Source organism: Nicotiana sylvestris, chromosome 4, assembly GCF_000393655.2.
Source record: "Nicotiana sylvestris chromosome 4, ASM39365v2, whole genome shotgun sequence".
NCBI lineage: Eukaryota > Viridiplantae > Streptophyta > Magnoliopsida > Solanales > Solanaceae > Nicotiana > Nicotiana sylvestris.
Window position 1 is genome coordinate 168,082,685 of NC_091060.1, and position 15,929 is coordinate 168,098,613.

General features: G+C 38.1%; 2 protein-coding genes across 5 annotated transcripts; one reads left to right on the forward strand and one right to left on the reverse strand.

The window, feature by feature from the left end:
• Positions 1-408: 408 nt before the first annotated feature.
• On the forward strand, positions 409-2,220 carry LOC104225219 (uncharacterized). The gene is made up of 2 exons (XM_009776985.2): positions 409-999; positions 1,595-2,220. The coding sequence occupies exons 1-2, from the start codon at positions 633-635 to the stop codon at positions 2,215-2,217; spliced, it is 990 nt and encodes a 329-aa protein (XP_009775287.1). The 5' UTR covers positions 409-632; the 3' UTR covers positions 2,218-2,220.
• Positions 1,220-6,695, reverse strand: LOC104225218 (uncharacterized). Of its 4 annotated transcripts, none has more exons than XM_009776984.2 (7): positions 6,396-6,695; positions 6,175-6,282; positions 5,951-6,081; positions 5,031-5,131; positions 4,559-4,618; positions 4,192-4,384; positions 1,220-1,668 (listed from the first exon to the last, which is right to left on the reverse strand). In XM_009776984.2, the coding sequence occupies exons 1-6, from the start codon at positions 6,592-6,594 to the stop codon at positions 4,300-4,302; spliced, it is 684 nt and encodes a 227-aa protein (XP_009775286.1). In that variant the 5' UTR covers positions 6,595-6,695; the 3' UTR covers positions 1,220-1,668; positions 4,192-4,299. The 4 variants fall into 4 exon arrangements, with proteins under 4 accessions (XP_009775286.1, XP_070028437.1, XP_009775284.1 ...); XM_070172336.1 differs by having other exon boundaries at positions 1,220-2,780; XM_009776982.2 differs by having other exon boundaries at positions 2,651-4,384.
• Between the last annotated feature and the right edge of the window lie 9,234 nt (positions 6,696-15,929).

Consider the following 15,929-nt stretch of genomic DNA (forward strand, 5'->3'; position numbering starts at 1 on the left):
AACAGTACGAGTTTAGTCCAAAACTGACAATATTATATTATGTCAAGAGTATCTTCGGGTTGTCTTAGCCAACAACTGGTATTAGCTAATGGATTGATGAGACGGGTATAGAGATGGTTGAGTGACGGTGTAAAACAGACCGCTTACTGCCTTGGAAAGATTGTTGGATATGCGACCAAGTTTTACATTATAAGGTGATACTAAAAAGAAATTACATATACTTATTAATGTGAAGCTTTTTGGAGAAAACTATACGAGCTTAGTAACATATTAAAAGTATTCTTGTACTTGTTTAGACCAACATGTTGGATCCATTTTATGCTGCTTTTTGAATTAAAAAAATTGCTAACTCATTAAATATACTGTTAAGAGGGGGAAAGAATCAAAGTAGGCAAAGGGATGAAAAATGATGGTAGTCGTGGCCTGCTTCATTACCTTCATTTACTTAACACAGAGAATCGCTGGACACGATTGAGCTATTTTTCTCAGACGTTGGTTCTGTGTGGCTGTCTTTCCTTATCCCTAATAACAACTTTTTTCCTCTCAAAAGTACTCTTTGTTTTATTATATATATTACATGGCTTATCTCTTTAGTTCTTCCCTTCTATCAGTCACTAAAAATCAGCATAACAATGTCTAATCAAGAAAATGGTAGCTTGCCAAATTTTATACTACCTGATTCTTTGTACACTGAAACCATCAGAGAAATTCATTCAAAAATAGAACAAAATTGGGACTCTTTGAGACAATCGGCACGTCAAACTGCAGCAGGAAGGGCACTATGGAAACATGTGATCAATGATCCATTAGCAGAGTTACTTGCAGGAGAGACATACCTGAAGAAGTTGTATGAGAAGATTAAGAAAGACATCCTCAACAGTGCTAGAGAGGTTTCTGGAGTTATCATTGCTGTTAGGACACTATGGTTTGATAAAAGAATTGAAGCAGCTCTTAATTCCTTTGATGGTGGAGGAGCACAAGTTGTCATTCTAGGAGCAGGTAAGTGATGTTTCAACATGATCTCTTGTGCTGTATATACCTTGTGACATTTTAGATATAGAGACGGATACTTCTGCAACTCAATGCCAATTGACTAGTTTTCATTTAGTAATTAGTAGCCAGTGGCAGGGACAAGAGATGTCATCCCATCACAGGAAATTAATATGTCAGTGATTCATATACCAACTAAACATTAACAAGATGCAACAGATTCCAGCTATGAATCCCAAAAATACTAGCCATCAACTGGCAATATGCTAATCTTATCCGATGATAAGAAATATAGTCTCTCATTTAATACAGTCCTTTCACTTAGGAGCAACTATGACTATGTTTAGATATAATCTAAAAAAACAAATAACAACTAGGTAATTTGATACATCCATTTAAAATTTGATAAACAGAATGTTATTTAATTCCTTTGAGTTATGGCCTCAATCTGGAGATTGAACACTGAATGGACATATATTATCCACCACAAGAGGATATGCATATTTCACCTAGTATTTTCGTTGCTCACCCCTCGAAAGCTATTCGATTTCATTTAGAGAAAATGTTATAGAGCAAACCAGTGTTGTCTGTTCTTCTTCTGCAGGTATGGATACAAGGGCATATCGCTTGAGTTGCTTGAAAGACAGTAACATTTTTGAAGTTGATTTTCCCGAAGTTCTGCAAATGAAAACCACTATTTTAGAGGCAGCAGCAGAGGCAACAAACGAGCAGAACATGATGGTAAAATCATTGAACAGAGTGGCAGCTGACTTGAGAGAAAAGGACTGGCTTGAAAAGCTTCAAGAATCAGGCCTAAAGCTAAATAAGAATACAGTGTGGGTATTAGAGGGCATTCTCTACTATCTCTCGCACTCAAATGCAATGGAAGTACTGAAGATTATCGCGAATAACTGTACCTTTGCACATACAGTACTCTTAGCGGACTTCATGAACAAGCAATCAACCACAATGTCCAGCTCAAATTTCCATTTCTATAGCGACTATCCTGATCAGTTATTGCCATCACTAGGATTTTCTGATGTTAAACTTTCTCAAATTGGTGATCCAGATGCCCATTTTGGGCTGTTGCATGACCCACTAAATTTGTTCAACAAGTTGCGCAACTTGCCCAGGTCACTTCAAACTCACCCAGATGATGGAACACCATGTTGTAGGTTGTATTTGCTTCAGGCTTCTGGAGAGCCACCAAATCAATCTATTTTGTGAATATTATAAGAATAGTTCACCAATAAAGTCTAACTTGCTGTTAAGATTAGAAGCATTCCTCATTGATTGTAACTGTCGTATTACCAATTAGTTATACGTGTGACTATGTCATTTAACCTGTGATTAGTACACTATTTATGCTTTCAAGATCTAGGTAATTCTTAAAAAAGGTTCATGTTGTCATGTTTCAAGCACCTTATTTCCCCTCCAGCTTCTAACTCTTGCAAGAGTTTAAAAAGAGACAACAGCGCACTATTTTGCCCAATCTCAGAAAAAGTTTGTTCTATTTCCCGAGCAACATAGGATCCTTGAAAGAAGCAACTGACTACATTGAAACATTATGTACAAAACATAAAATGGAAACATCCTTTGTGCAGTATGACCAAAGGGCAATTAAGGAACAGAGAAGCTTCACAACAGTGCTATTTACTACCTGAAGAACACCTTATTTGTGCAGCATTGAACTTAGCAACTATTGCCATACTTGCAATTAGCAGTTCCAATTCTTTGTGCTATTGCTAGAAGTTTTATGTTTCATCCTGTCAGTGGCTGCAAGTTACATACTATTTGCAAATACAGTTGAGGAACAGTTAGTCAGCCCTTATAAAGCAAATAAGCATGAGAAGTGTATATCATACAAATCATAATTCGGTTGGAAAAGTTGACAGCCTATGAGGAAAATGGATATAGTTCCATCAATGCAGTTAAGAGATTCAAATTATAGCTAATCACTTATATGTATAGAGTAAATCTCAAGAGTGGCTATTGTCAACTATGACAAAAACTCAGCATAACTCATAGAGTTCACTCCAAGTACAAATAGCCAATTTCTACAGATTTTACTTCTGAAATTGTCGAGCTGACTGACATTGAAATGTCCAAGGGACATGGACAATTCATTAGCTTTATAAATTGTTGAGGATGAAACTCTCATATATAACAATTCTCTTATCTTACCCTATGTACTCAATTCTTTCAGTTCTGTTTGGTGCGCTTAAAAAACGCATAATCCAATCCTCATGATACATATTCTTATCCTGTTTACTCAAGTCTCTCAGTTCTGTTTGGTGCATAAATAAGCATAATCCAATCCCTCAGTACATACTGCTTGTCAGGTATAGACATTACTGAAGTTTTGCTTGCATATCAATTCCTGGACTTCACAAGAATCATCTTTACTATATCACGTTGGATATCTACTCACTAAGAGATCAATGCAGCTTAGATAACTATCATATCACTATATTGCAGATTAGAACAAGTTTGGCGAGAAATTTAATAGACTAATGCAATGGTACCACTAACAAATGTTGGACAGTTTTGCCGACACAACCAAGAAACAAATATATCTATTATTACTGTTTTTAATAATTATGAATATAGTGCTCATGGAAAGGGAGAAACTGTAGAGGTATACAATGACAGGCAGTTTTGGACATAAATATGGCTTTCTGCAGGGAGCACTATGTGCTCCAAGAAAGTAGAGAAAAAGTTGGAAAACATTGTGAGAAAAAGTTATTAATCCCATTAAATACCAAGATTTCTTTCCTTCCATACAATACACACAAGCTTCAAGAGAACAACCTTCCAAGCTCTGTTATTTAGTCTTTTACTTCCATTATATAGAAAAGGAATACCACAAAGCCATTATCAAATAGACTACCTAATTGTATCATGAGGCAAGAACTAATATGAACTTAGTCCACTATATCAAGTGAGAAGAATATCTAGTAAAGTTGATGCAGGTTATGTAACTTGTAGAGCAAAGAGCATCAAACCTCTAAATTCTAATACCATCAATTCTTCACATAGAAAAACAATAGCAAAAGAGTCGATTTTATGCATCATAATTCGCTTGTTCGTAATTTCAATGAAAGTGAAGATATGCCTGCTCACTACTGAGGTAACATGCATTTAACTGGAGAAAATCATTACAATGAAAGAATAAACTTGAACATTAAATGGATGTACAACCTGTTTTACAATTTTTCTTTTTGCCCTTCCAAACCTAAAGGAAAAGCATCTCCAAATTGGCAAATGCAGAATTCATACTGTTCCTTCTTTGACTAGAATAGGGATTCATCAAACTTCTAGGCATTCCTTGACGCCTTGCTCAAGCTTGTCTAGACAAGTGACTGTATCCATGAGAGCATTTGCGACCTTTTGCCTGTAAAAAAATAAAGCAGGTCCATGTCATAAGACAGGGACAAAGCAAGCATGAAATATTTAACTTTGTTATCATGTTTGTCAGCCATATATAAATGGAAAATTTTACTTAAAAGAAACCAACACAAGTTTTGAGAAGAAAATAAAAAGGATTGTCGCAAATCAGTAGCCATACCTATTAGAAGCAACTTGCACATCAATTTCATTCGCCATGTCACTGAGAGAAGCAAAAGACCTGCAACCATGAAATACAGAAATATTGTGTCACAAAATTTCTGTCAAATCTCTCCAGTCTAAACAAAACGTGCATATATGTCTCATCGTAATAACTCAAGACTGGCTTTTACGTCTTCAGAACACGTTAAATATGACAAACAGGCAGTAAATGTACACATCCTCCATATCCTTATAGAAGCTAAATAATGACTAATAAGGATAGTTCCAACTTTCATGGAAACACATAATATGAAAACTCCCCAGCAAGATTTTTTAGCCGCCAGCAGGTACTGAGAGTAAGATAAGCTGCCAAGCTACTATAACAAAAACATATTCTAGAACATCGCTAATAAACAGCTAATACAACTTCCAACTTGAAATACACACAGATCAACCCACTTCTTGAAGACAAAATACGTTTTACAGGATACCTTATGAGATCAATAAGCTTAGTCTCGGCTGCTAACTTTACCGGGTCCTTGTCAGCAAGCAAAGAAGAAGCATTTTTCACAACCAAACGGAAAGTGCAGACCTGAGAATTAGGAATCCTCCATATCAGCCACGAAGAACATACAATACAACACAGGTCAAAAAGGTATATTAACTTCAAAAAAAGTGTGAGCAATATCACTCGTTGCTTGCATTATTATTTGCTTTGTTTCCATGGTTTTCGTCTCCCTATCTTCCACCTCACTCTTAAAAGTTGCATTACAACAAAACACAATCTAGAAGAGAGACTTATTGTTTCACGTAACTGAAATTATTAACATGTCCACACCACTAATGCACTTCAATCAATCAACCATAGCTCAACCTCAAACTAGTTGAGATCAGCCATATGAATCATCTGTAGGGACAGATGCAACTTATTAGCTATTGGTTTGATCGAATCCATTATTTTCGACATGGAACATGGATATATGTGTGTGTGTGTGAGAAAAACACTAGTAATATTTTAACAAGTATTATATTTTGAGCTCATAGTTTTAGAAGTATAATAAATTTAATGCTAAAACTTCTAAAGGTTGAACCCATCAAGTTCAAATCATGCATCTGCCTCATATCATCTGTATACATGCAACTCAATTCAATTTCATATTTAGAGGATTTTTAGTTGGATCATTTCTACATTATCCATCAACCTACTACATCCTTTTTAATTAATAACTCGGGACCGGCTATGCTTAAACTCTCAATACGCAAAGTGAAACCACTTGGTTTAGAACTAAGTACCTTAGCAATTTTAAAAATAAAATATGCAGTCGCGAGTTAGTTGTGATTAATAAGTCCATCAAAATCAGCAAGAAGCCGGTAAAATATTTTTAAATCAAAGTCAAAGCAGAGGTCAAACCTCAACTCCAGTGTTTGATTGAAACTGAACAAAAGAATTCCTCTCTTGAGGTACACAATCCCTTGCAGCAGATCTCAACAAGCTCTGAACTTCTTCAAGTTCTTTTTCACCAAAATCAGATTCAGTTCTCGCTGTCAAATACAAAGCAACTAATCCAGCTCATGAACTGCAGAAATATTAAGAAAAAAAAGCAATTTCCAAATAAACAGTATGTTAGTATGTACTGAGTAAGAGATAAGCAGAGCCGAGGATGTTTCTAGAAGCATCGATTGGAGCCAAAAGGTACTTGGCAGTCTTCTTCTTTTGATCTCTTAACCATTCTTTTGGTCCTGCTGAGAACATTTCGCACAAAGAAAAAAGTATTCAGTTAAAATTTAGGCTAAATTTCATTGTTTTCAGATAAATTATTCTTAACTTTAGGTTGAAGAAAGCTAGTGATAAGTACATATGCCGAAGGAGAGAGCAGAGGCAGGATAAGTGAGAGGAGCAATGAGTGAGAGCCAAACGACGGCGTTCCTGCGACTGAAAAGCTTGGTTTCGAGCGACGGCAGTTGTGGCTGTACAACCGGCGGCGGTTTTAGTGGTTTCGGAGAGACTATGGTGGTGGAGGAGGACGGGATAACGGAGATACTCGGCGGCGTCATGGTGGCGATGACTCTGGAAAAGCTAGGATGAGCTGACGGTTGGGCGTAACGGTAATGATTGTTTACTGTACATTCACGAGCAACTGACAAAAAAGGATCTTTATGTTTAAGGATAGGTATAAAATGGTCCCTTAAAATATACTTCTGATCATTTTTTATCCTTTAGGTTTATCAAAGTGAACCTTACAACTTAGTTTGTTTCATGACGTTCCATAATGTATCGTATTATATTGTTCTGCATTGTATTGTATTGTTTGATAAATATAATGTTTGAATAAATTGTATTGTTTGTCGTCGCTTCATGATGTTTCGTACCAATAATATAAAGAATAAACTTGCAACATTACTAAGAAAAAATAGGGTACAAAGAAGAATTATTCTATTAAAAGCAAGGTAAAGGATAAAATTTGACTATTTAATAATAAGAAAAGGCAAGATGAGAGAAAAAAGCAAGAAAACGACGCCGCAACCCCAACTTTCGTCGTTATGTAATGATGGATTTAACGATACAATATAATAAAATTCAAGTGACAATCAAAACAAATATTGTATTAAGCGGACACTCTAACCAATTAAGCTACGAGAGTTTGTTGCTCTCTTATTTCAGTTCAAAATAATTAATGTCTTATTTTATGGATATCCTATAAAATTCAAATATAGCTACGAATAGTAAATTTGCTGAAAGTATAACTACAAATGGTAAATACATTATAAATGTTTGATGTGTAGTCTAATTTTTCCTTAAAAATTTCACAATTCCCGTTAGATCGAACAATAGGAGTTTATTAAAGAGAAATTTTCACAAAACACTATTGTTTAGTGGTTATTAGCTAGCTATAACTACCATTTACTATATTACTTCCTATAACTATGTTTTCAGTTTTTTTAGAGTGTATTTCATGTATTTAAGCTACTGTATTCATGAATACAGTAGCAAAACTCGGCGTGAAACAGGGGAGTACAACAATTATTGTATTCGACTGTATTCACGATATGTATTTGTGAATACAATAACATAAATAGCGTAAATTGTGGTCTATTCAGCTGTTTTTAAACGGAAGTGAATCAATAAACACAATAGACTCCTAATATAACTCAACTAACTCAATTATATCACCCTGAATCTGTATTTGACGCCGAATCTGCTGAATATTTTTTCCAGCCGAAAAATAACAAAATAGAGCAATCGCCGAGTTTATAATCCTTCCTTTTTCTGTTGCTATCAGGATTCATACAATTATATACAGAAATCGGTATAATTAGATTTTACATATGACAAGTTTAACCGTGCTACTGCATCATTCTGGCAAGTGGAACAGTGAGAGTAACTATGTCGATTATTCGATTGAGGGGATACTAATAAAGGAGTATGCGTCGTACAATGATTTGGTTCCCTCAATTTCGAAACAACTCGACATAGATTTGTGCTCAAAGTCAATTAAAATTGAATACAAAGTAAATGGAAATTGTACGCCAATGGAAATACATAACGACATAGGTTACATGGTGTATGTGGAGTTAAAAAAAGTGAACAGAGAATTCGAGATGTATCCTTTATGCATAACAACAATTGACAAAGAAGTTATAGCTGGAGGTAGTTTAATTCACGGCGACCTTGTGCAAATTGACGAAGCAAATCAAAGGTGTAATTTTGATACAGATGATACACTTGCTATTGAGTCTGTCAATTCAGGCGAACTAATTGAGGTGTTCGAACTGGACACGAATTTGATTATCTCAAAACCTAATCAAAAAGAGGTTATGGCTGGACAAATATATAAAGATAAGGCTACATTGAAACATGTGATGGAGCATTATGCAATATCTGAAAGGTTTCAATTCCGGGTTGATAGGTCTAATGCTATCAGGTTTGAGTGTTCTTAATTACAACTTGTTAAACATCATGTTATATTTAAATCTATGGTTATGTATTTTGAATGTGAAATTGTATATTGTTTCCATGGTAGAATTTTTAAATTGTATTTAAATGTATTTAGAATTTTAAATTATATTTAGATATATTCATCTGTATTTTACTGATGAATATTTATTACGGTGACTTTTACTGGTTGTTCTTAGATGTATTTATACGTATTTAGATGTATATATATATATATATATATATATATATATATATATATAGTCGTACTCACATGTACATGTGTGTATTTTGAATTTTTTATATATTGCATTCATGGTAGAGTTTTTAAATTGTATTTAAATGTATTTAGATATGTTTGGATATATTTACATGACTTTCATTGTTGTACCTATGAATAATTATGTATTTCGAACACATGTACTAAATAATAATAAATGGCACTAAATATAAATAAAGAGAATGATTCACCTAATATTGAATGAGGTGAATGATTCCTCTTTCTAACAATGATGTGAGACAAATAACTATAGGAATGTTGGAGACTTTCTCAGATCTGATGTGAAAAGTATAGAATAAACAATGAATCGAATCTCTTTAGAAAGGTGGTGTTTGTATTTATCTAGAGACTCAACTTTTTAATAGAGTTCTTATCAGAATACATAATACATACGCTTTACCTTCTCTCTCCCTTTTTATTTATAAAGGACATGCTCCTAATCAAACCTAAAAATACAAGTACAGAGAATATTCAATGGAATATTCTCCCAAATATCCAATTACAAAACTAGTCGTTACTGTTGCTTTAAACGTTTGACCTCGGCCATAACCAACTGCTCGGTAGTAAGTTCCATTAATTATTATTCGATCTCGGCCTAATCGCTTCTAATAATATCTCCATGTGGCGAATTCCCTTAGTCAAATTTTGACCCATACACTTAGTCCCTCCGCTTATCGAGGTTGTTTTTTGGACGATCTCGATGGGCGGACTTCGCTAGTCGTAGTTTGAGAGATTTAAGCGGGCAGGTTGAGTAATAATGCTCACATCGAGGTGATGACATAGCGTTTTGGGAGCCACAAATGACCGTTATGTCGATTTAGAATGACGTCATGACATCATGCTTCATTATTATGCATTTTCTCGATATGTTATGTCGTTTCCCGCGCCCTTGACGTTTCGATATTTGTGCAGCGGCACTTTGTATCCTCGATTAGGGTGCCTGGATTTCTTATAAATAGGGATGGGAACCTCCTATTTGATTTGTTGCATTTTCAAGCATTCGAATCTCCGGGCTTTTATTTCTTCTTCTCAGTGCTCTTGCATCCCTATTTTTCCTGCTTTCAACAACTTTTGCCATTATAACCTCCTATGTACTTGTAATTCCTTCCCATATACATAACCAAATGTGGCTAGTGCATCTTCCAACCCTGAGGGGACCTCTGACCCAGTTCCATTGTCAGTGAGCATGCCCGCTCATGATGATAGGGCTACCATTGTTGTAGAGGATAAAAGCTTCCCTACAGTGGATGAAATAATCCCTCGCACTGAAAAGGCTACATCGGACTTCTCGAAACGGCCTGAGAATGATCTTGAACTCGTTGAATCTGAAATGGACGCGGCGGACCTTGCTGAATTTAGGGCCAAGTTCATAATCCCGGCCCATATCGACCTTATCTCGGCCGGTCTGATGTAGTACAGGTTCACTGCCCTGGATATTGCGTATTCTACGCGTATCCGTTCCTTGTGGGCTATTCACTTCCCCTTCTCTCATTGGCGGAGGACTTCTTTCGTTATTACGGCGTCTGCCCGACCCAGCTTTCCCCTTACATTTATAAACTTATTCTCATATTGATGAAGTACGCGGAACTGGCCAGCCGCGGTATGTCTATCCGCCATTTAATGCGCCTCTATGTGTGCAATTTTCATAAGGGGACGATGTTACACCTTCGTCATCATGGAGGCAAGAGTTTGGTGGTGAAGATGGATGATAAGGCCAATCGTCGGTTCTGGTTCAACTTTTTCTACGTCAAGACCGAGGACGTAGTGAGGAATACTAATGATTTTCCTGAGGCGTGGAACTATACTCGTAAGTAGCTCCTCCGAGCGTTCATTTCTCTTATTTCGGTAGTAGCGTAATCGCTCTATTTATATATATATATTTTTTTCAGCCAAGAAAGATCCCTCTCTATTGGTTGCGGACATTCATGACTAGGTTAGCTAGGTTTTGCCTCATACTATGGGGATCCGTGATTGACTAGCCTTTTACAAGAAGTTCGGGCCCAAGCCTTCGGCGACTAGTGAGTTTTTAGCCGCTTCGACCTTTGGGTCATCATATCCTTTTCTTTTTGAATTGTGGAGAGTTGACCTAACCTTTTGTTTTTCGATGTTAGGTCGGAGAGCTTCGAGAAGGGTGAGGGCTCTTACTCCAGCATTCCGCCAATCGTGTGCTGCTATGGGTTCTATTCTCATTGCGGTTGCAGATAAACCTGCCCAGTCGACTAGGGCTGGGCATATATCGGGTAAAACCGATAACCCGAACCATTAATTATTTATTGAATTTTCGGTATCGGGTTATTGGGTTAACAATTTAGAATTTTTTCACTATTGCATTATCAGTTTGGGCTTCGGTTTGCCAATTTTGATAATGGATTAACCGATAACCCAATAAGAATTAATAAAATTATGATTTTACCCTTAACTATATACATATGCTAGGGCTTCAGTTTGTTCTCTCCTATTCTTTCTCAGTCGCACTCTTCAGTTGCTTCATCTTCATTCTTCATAGACCTTACTAGTTACTCCTAGCGTAAGTCTTCGGTCTTATACATTAGGCTTTTAATTTCTATAACAAAATTCATCTTCATATTGGTATTTTTGACTGTTAATGATTCTTTATTTTTTTATTTTTGTTTCTTAATTTTGTGAGCTCACATTGTGCAGCCTTTACCTACTACTAATTTCTCTTCGTACTTATCAATTCTCAATCAACAATCTTTGTCAGTTTCGGGTATATTTTTGAACATTATTCTTCTGTATAGTACGCTGAGCTTTGGCAACAGGACAACATTTTCTTGCCTTCTAGGTGTTTTTTATTTCTGTGTTAGTATTGCCCATGCATAGATCAAGGTTTTGCTCTATGTTTTCTTTTTTCAGGTTAGGCATTTGACAAACAGCTTCCAATTTATCTTGGACTGTTAGTACTATATGTTTGGACTTATTAATTTTAAGGTGAAATTGTTACTACTTTATATTATTATTAATGTATTTGGACAACTTTATTTGAAGAATTAGTACTATTCTAGTTATGGCCACTAGATAGAATGCAGAAATGGGTAGTATACTATATGTGAATTCTTCTCTTTTTTTGCTTAACTCCAGTGAATTGTTTTCTCTTTTTTGCTTAACTCTAGATTGAGTTATCTTATCGGGTAAACCGATAACCGAACCAAATAATCGATAACCGATTAACCGATAACCGATATCTTATCGGTTCGGTTTTTGGTTTATCAAATTTGTAAACTAATAACCGATATGCTAAACCGATAATATTCATAACCGAAACGAACCGACCGATGCCCACCCCTACAGCCGAAAACTTCTTCTCAACCCCCGATGTTTAGTTCAAGACAACCATCAGCGGCTCCAGCAACAGAGACTTCAACTTCTCCCGTGCTGCATTTGATAGACGAGTCGTTGCCAAGTTATGAAGACTTGGTTCCCCGCAAAAAGAAAGTAGTGGATGTAGACGACGGGACCACCCAAGTAGTGGACTCTTCGAGGGTTGACTATGGGTTGATTACTGTTATACTGGAGAGTGACGTCGTTCCCCCACCCGAGATGCCATTGTCCACGGGGGTCGCGTAAAGGTCGCCACTACCTGAGGTTGGGGATAGAATTGGAGGTCCATCCGAGGCTGTTGATGCCGTGCTAGCGGACGAACCGTCGTCCTCGAGGCCGGTCGATGTTTCTTCATCGGCCAAGGAGAGAGCAAAGGGCGTCATCGAGGATGGTTATGATACTGGTTCTGACATTGACCCCAAGGAGGTACGGGGGTATAACGAAGGCTTTACTTGGTTGGAGGTGAGGTTGGAAGGGTCTTCTCGCACCATCGCGATCCCCATGGACCTTGACCTTTTGGTAAACACGGAGGATGTAGTCCCCTCCTTAGGTCCCCTCTGTTTTAATGCAGAAGGTAGGCCCTTGGCGATGTTCAATGATGCCACCATGTCGACGAGCTTGGCTGGCCTCGCTTTGAGGGTAAGCTTTCCGATCTTCCTAGTTTCTATGTCTTGCATATTTTCCTCCTCTCCTTTTTTTTTCTTTTTAGACTGACTCTTTTCTGTTCTTTTTACAAACCATTATCTTAGAGATTGAGAGTGCTTGCCGAAAGGAGAGCTGCATAGCTACCTTCAATAAAATGGAGATAAAGTACCACGAGTATCGCAACAAGCACCGCGAGATCTGCAGGCGGTTCAGTACGAGTGGGAATTTCCAAGATGTCAGAGACGAGCTAAAGCAAAAAGATGATGAGCTTATGAAGGCCATTAGTAAATGCAGCGAGCTCGAGGGGGCTCTTAGGGAGAAAGAAGAAGAGCTCGAAGTGAGCAAGGGAGTTGAAGCTGAGTGCACGGATCTTCAGACCTAAGTGGTATATTTGCGGGCCGAGCTCGAGTAGTGTACAATAAGGGCTGATCTTTAAGTGATGAAGTCATCAAGAAGATGATGGAATTAGAGAAGGCCGAGTCGGCTCGGTTGGTGGCTGCGGCAAAGGTGGTGGCATTGGAGGATTCAATTCGCATCGTCCGGCCTGGACGGGCGAATGATATGGAGACGGACACGCTCAGGGAGGCACGACTTGATGAGTGGATTGGGGGGCTGGAGAAAGAGGTCTCCAACCTTAGTGATCAGATTGCTAGTCTTGAGGCCGAGATGGCACAGTTGTTGGCTCAGTCGTCCTCTTCTCACACTTCTGCTTACCCCGATGTTCTGCGGAAATTGTATAAGATGTGGATCCACGCCGAGGCTCAGTTGGACATATTTAAGAATTTGATGACGGTAGGGAAAGTTCCTAAGGCTAATTTTGAGGATGCTCGTCCTAAGGCACGTACAACTAAGATTGCCTATGGTTATGACCCAGCTAATCCAGGGACCGGCGATGGTGAGGAGGAGGAGGAGGAGGAATTGGACAAGCTCGAGTAGGACGCTTGGTATGAAGATGAATATCCTCAAGGCGATGGTGGAGATGGCGTTGCTGGGCCGGATGGTGAATAGATTTTCCTTTGTAATTTTGTCCATATTTTGTGGGCGTATACTTAGCCCTTGTAAAGGATATGTTTTTTTGTGAAGTATGAAAATATTATTTTGCTTGTTCGTCTTTAAATCTTCTTTGTTTGGTTGTGTGCTTCTATCGTTTGGTTGCCTTAGTCATTTCAATTTTGGCCGTAGCCGAGGCAAATGAGTGTTAATTTGAACGAGGTTGAATGTGAGTTAACTTGAACGAGGTCGAATGTCACTTTAATTAATTTGAATGAGGTTGAATGTGAGTTCATTCGAACGAGGTCGAATATCACTTTAATTAATTCAAACGAGGTCGAATGTCACTTTAATTAATTTGAACGAGATCTAATGTGAGGTAATTCAAACGAGGTCGAATGTCACTTTAATTAATTCGAACGAGGTTGAATGTCACTTTAATTAATTCAAATGAGGTCGAATGTCAATTTAATTAATTCGAACGAGGTCGAATGTCACTTTAATTAATTCAAACAAGGCCGAATGTGATGCAGTGTTGTTTCAGAGAAAATGTGGGTGAACTTCTTGTACGTGTGCTTTTCTTTTAAAAATTTAGAGAAATTTACATGTTTTCTAGCTCGACATTCCAGTCCCAGTCTAATTTTTCGGGCTGGCACTCCAGTCCAAGTCTATCTAGTCCCTTTATTGGTCGACCTTGAGCAGTATTGAGTGGTTGAGCAATGAACTGATCGGTCTGTGCCTTCACCTATTCGTACTTTAACTTGAAACGTCCTCCTTGTCGTCTCATTAAAAACCTTCCCGAGAAAACCCAATTGGGACAAAACTCGAGTGAGGGAAACAGAGTACGGCTTGGAGAACATTTTTCCTTAGAAGTTAAAGTACTTGAGGTGGGAGATGTTCAAGTTGTTTGGTAGTAGTTTTCCTTCCATCATTTCAAGTTGGAATAACCCTTTGTTTTCTGTTACCGTGATTTTGTATGGACCGTCCCAATTCATTCCCAGTTTTCCTTCCCGAGGGTCCTTGCTTGCCTGTGTTTTGGCCTTGAGTACGTAGTCCCTGACTTTGAGTGGTCTGACTTTAGCTTTTCTTTTGTAGTAGTGTTCTGCCTGTTGTTTTTGGCATTGTGCGGTATGCCCATAACACTTCCGTCAGTAGTTCTGGCCACAACCCCTTGGCGTTCTCGAGCTTTTTCTTCATGATGTTTAGTATTGATTTGTTGGAGGATTTTGCTTGTCCATCGCCTACGGGGTGGTACAAAGTGGAGAGTATTCTTTTGATATGCCATTTCTCGAAAAACTCGACTATCTTTTCCTGATGAATTGGGGTCCGTTGTCACAACTGATTTCTTTGGGGAGGCCAAAGTGCCACACAATATTCTTCCATATGAAGGCGAAGTAGCGAATGCTACTTCTTCTACCCACTTAGAGAAGTAGTCAGTTACAACCAAAAGAAATCGCATATTACCTCGCCCTACTGGAAGGGGGTCGATGATGTCCATCCCCCACTTGATGAAAGGCCATAGTGAGGTGACTTAGTGGAGGTGCTCACCCTCTTGGTGGATTATAGGGGCATATTTTTGGCATTGCTCGCAATTTCTCATGAAGTCAACTTCCTCTTTTTTCATGGTGGGCTAGTAATAGCCTTCTCGTATAAGACATCTGACCAGAGCTCAATCGCCAAAATGTGATTCGTAGTGGCCTTCATGGACTTCTTCTAGAATGCAACGTGTCTGGTTCGGGCCCAAGCATTTTGCTAGGGGTCCGCCTTACGTCCTTTTATGAAGGTCATTGTCAATGACGCTATACCTGGCCGCTTGCATTCGAAGCTTCTTGGCTTTTTTTTATCATCAGGGAGCACGCCATCCTGTAAGTATGCCACAATACAATCGTGCCAGTCCCAAGATAGGTTTATAGTCCTTACCTCGATTTGGTTGATTGATTAGTGGAGGAGGGTGACCATGTTTCCTTTTCTGATTATGCTTTTAGTGGCCGCTGCTAGCTTGGCAAGGCCGTCTGTTTCAATATTTTGTGCTCGAGGGATCTGGTTGAGCTGTAATTCATCAAATTTAGGTAGCAGTCTACAGATCTCAGCCTAATACTTCTGTAACCTTTGCTCTTTCATTTGGAAAGTCCTTGTGACTTGGTTGGATACAAGCTGAGAGTCGCATCTAAGATGACTCGTCTTGCTCCGTACTCGAGTGCC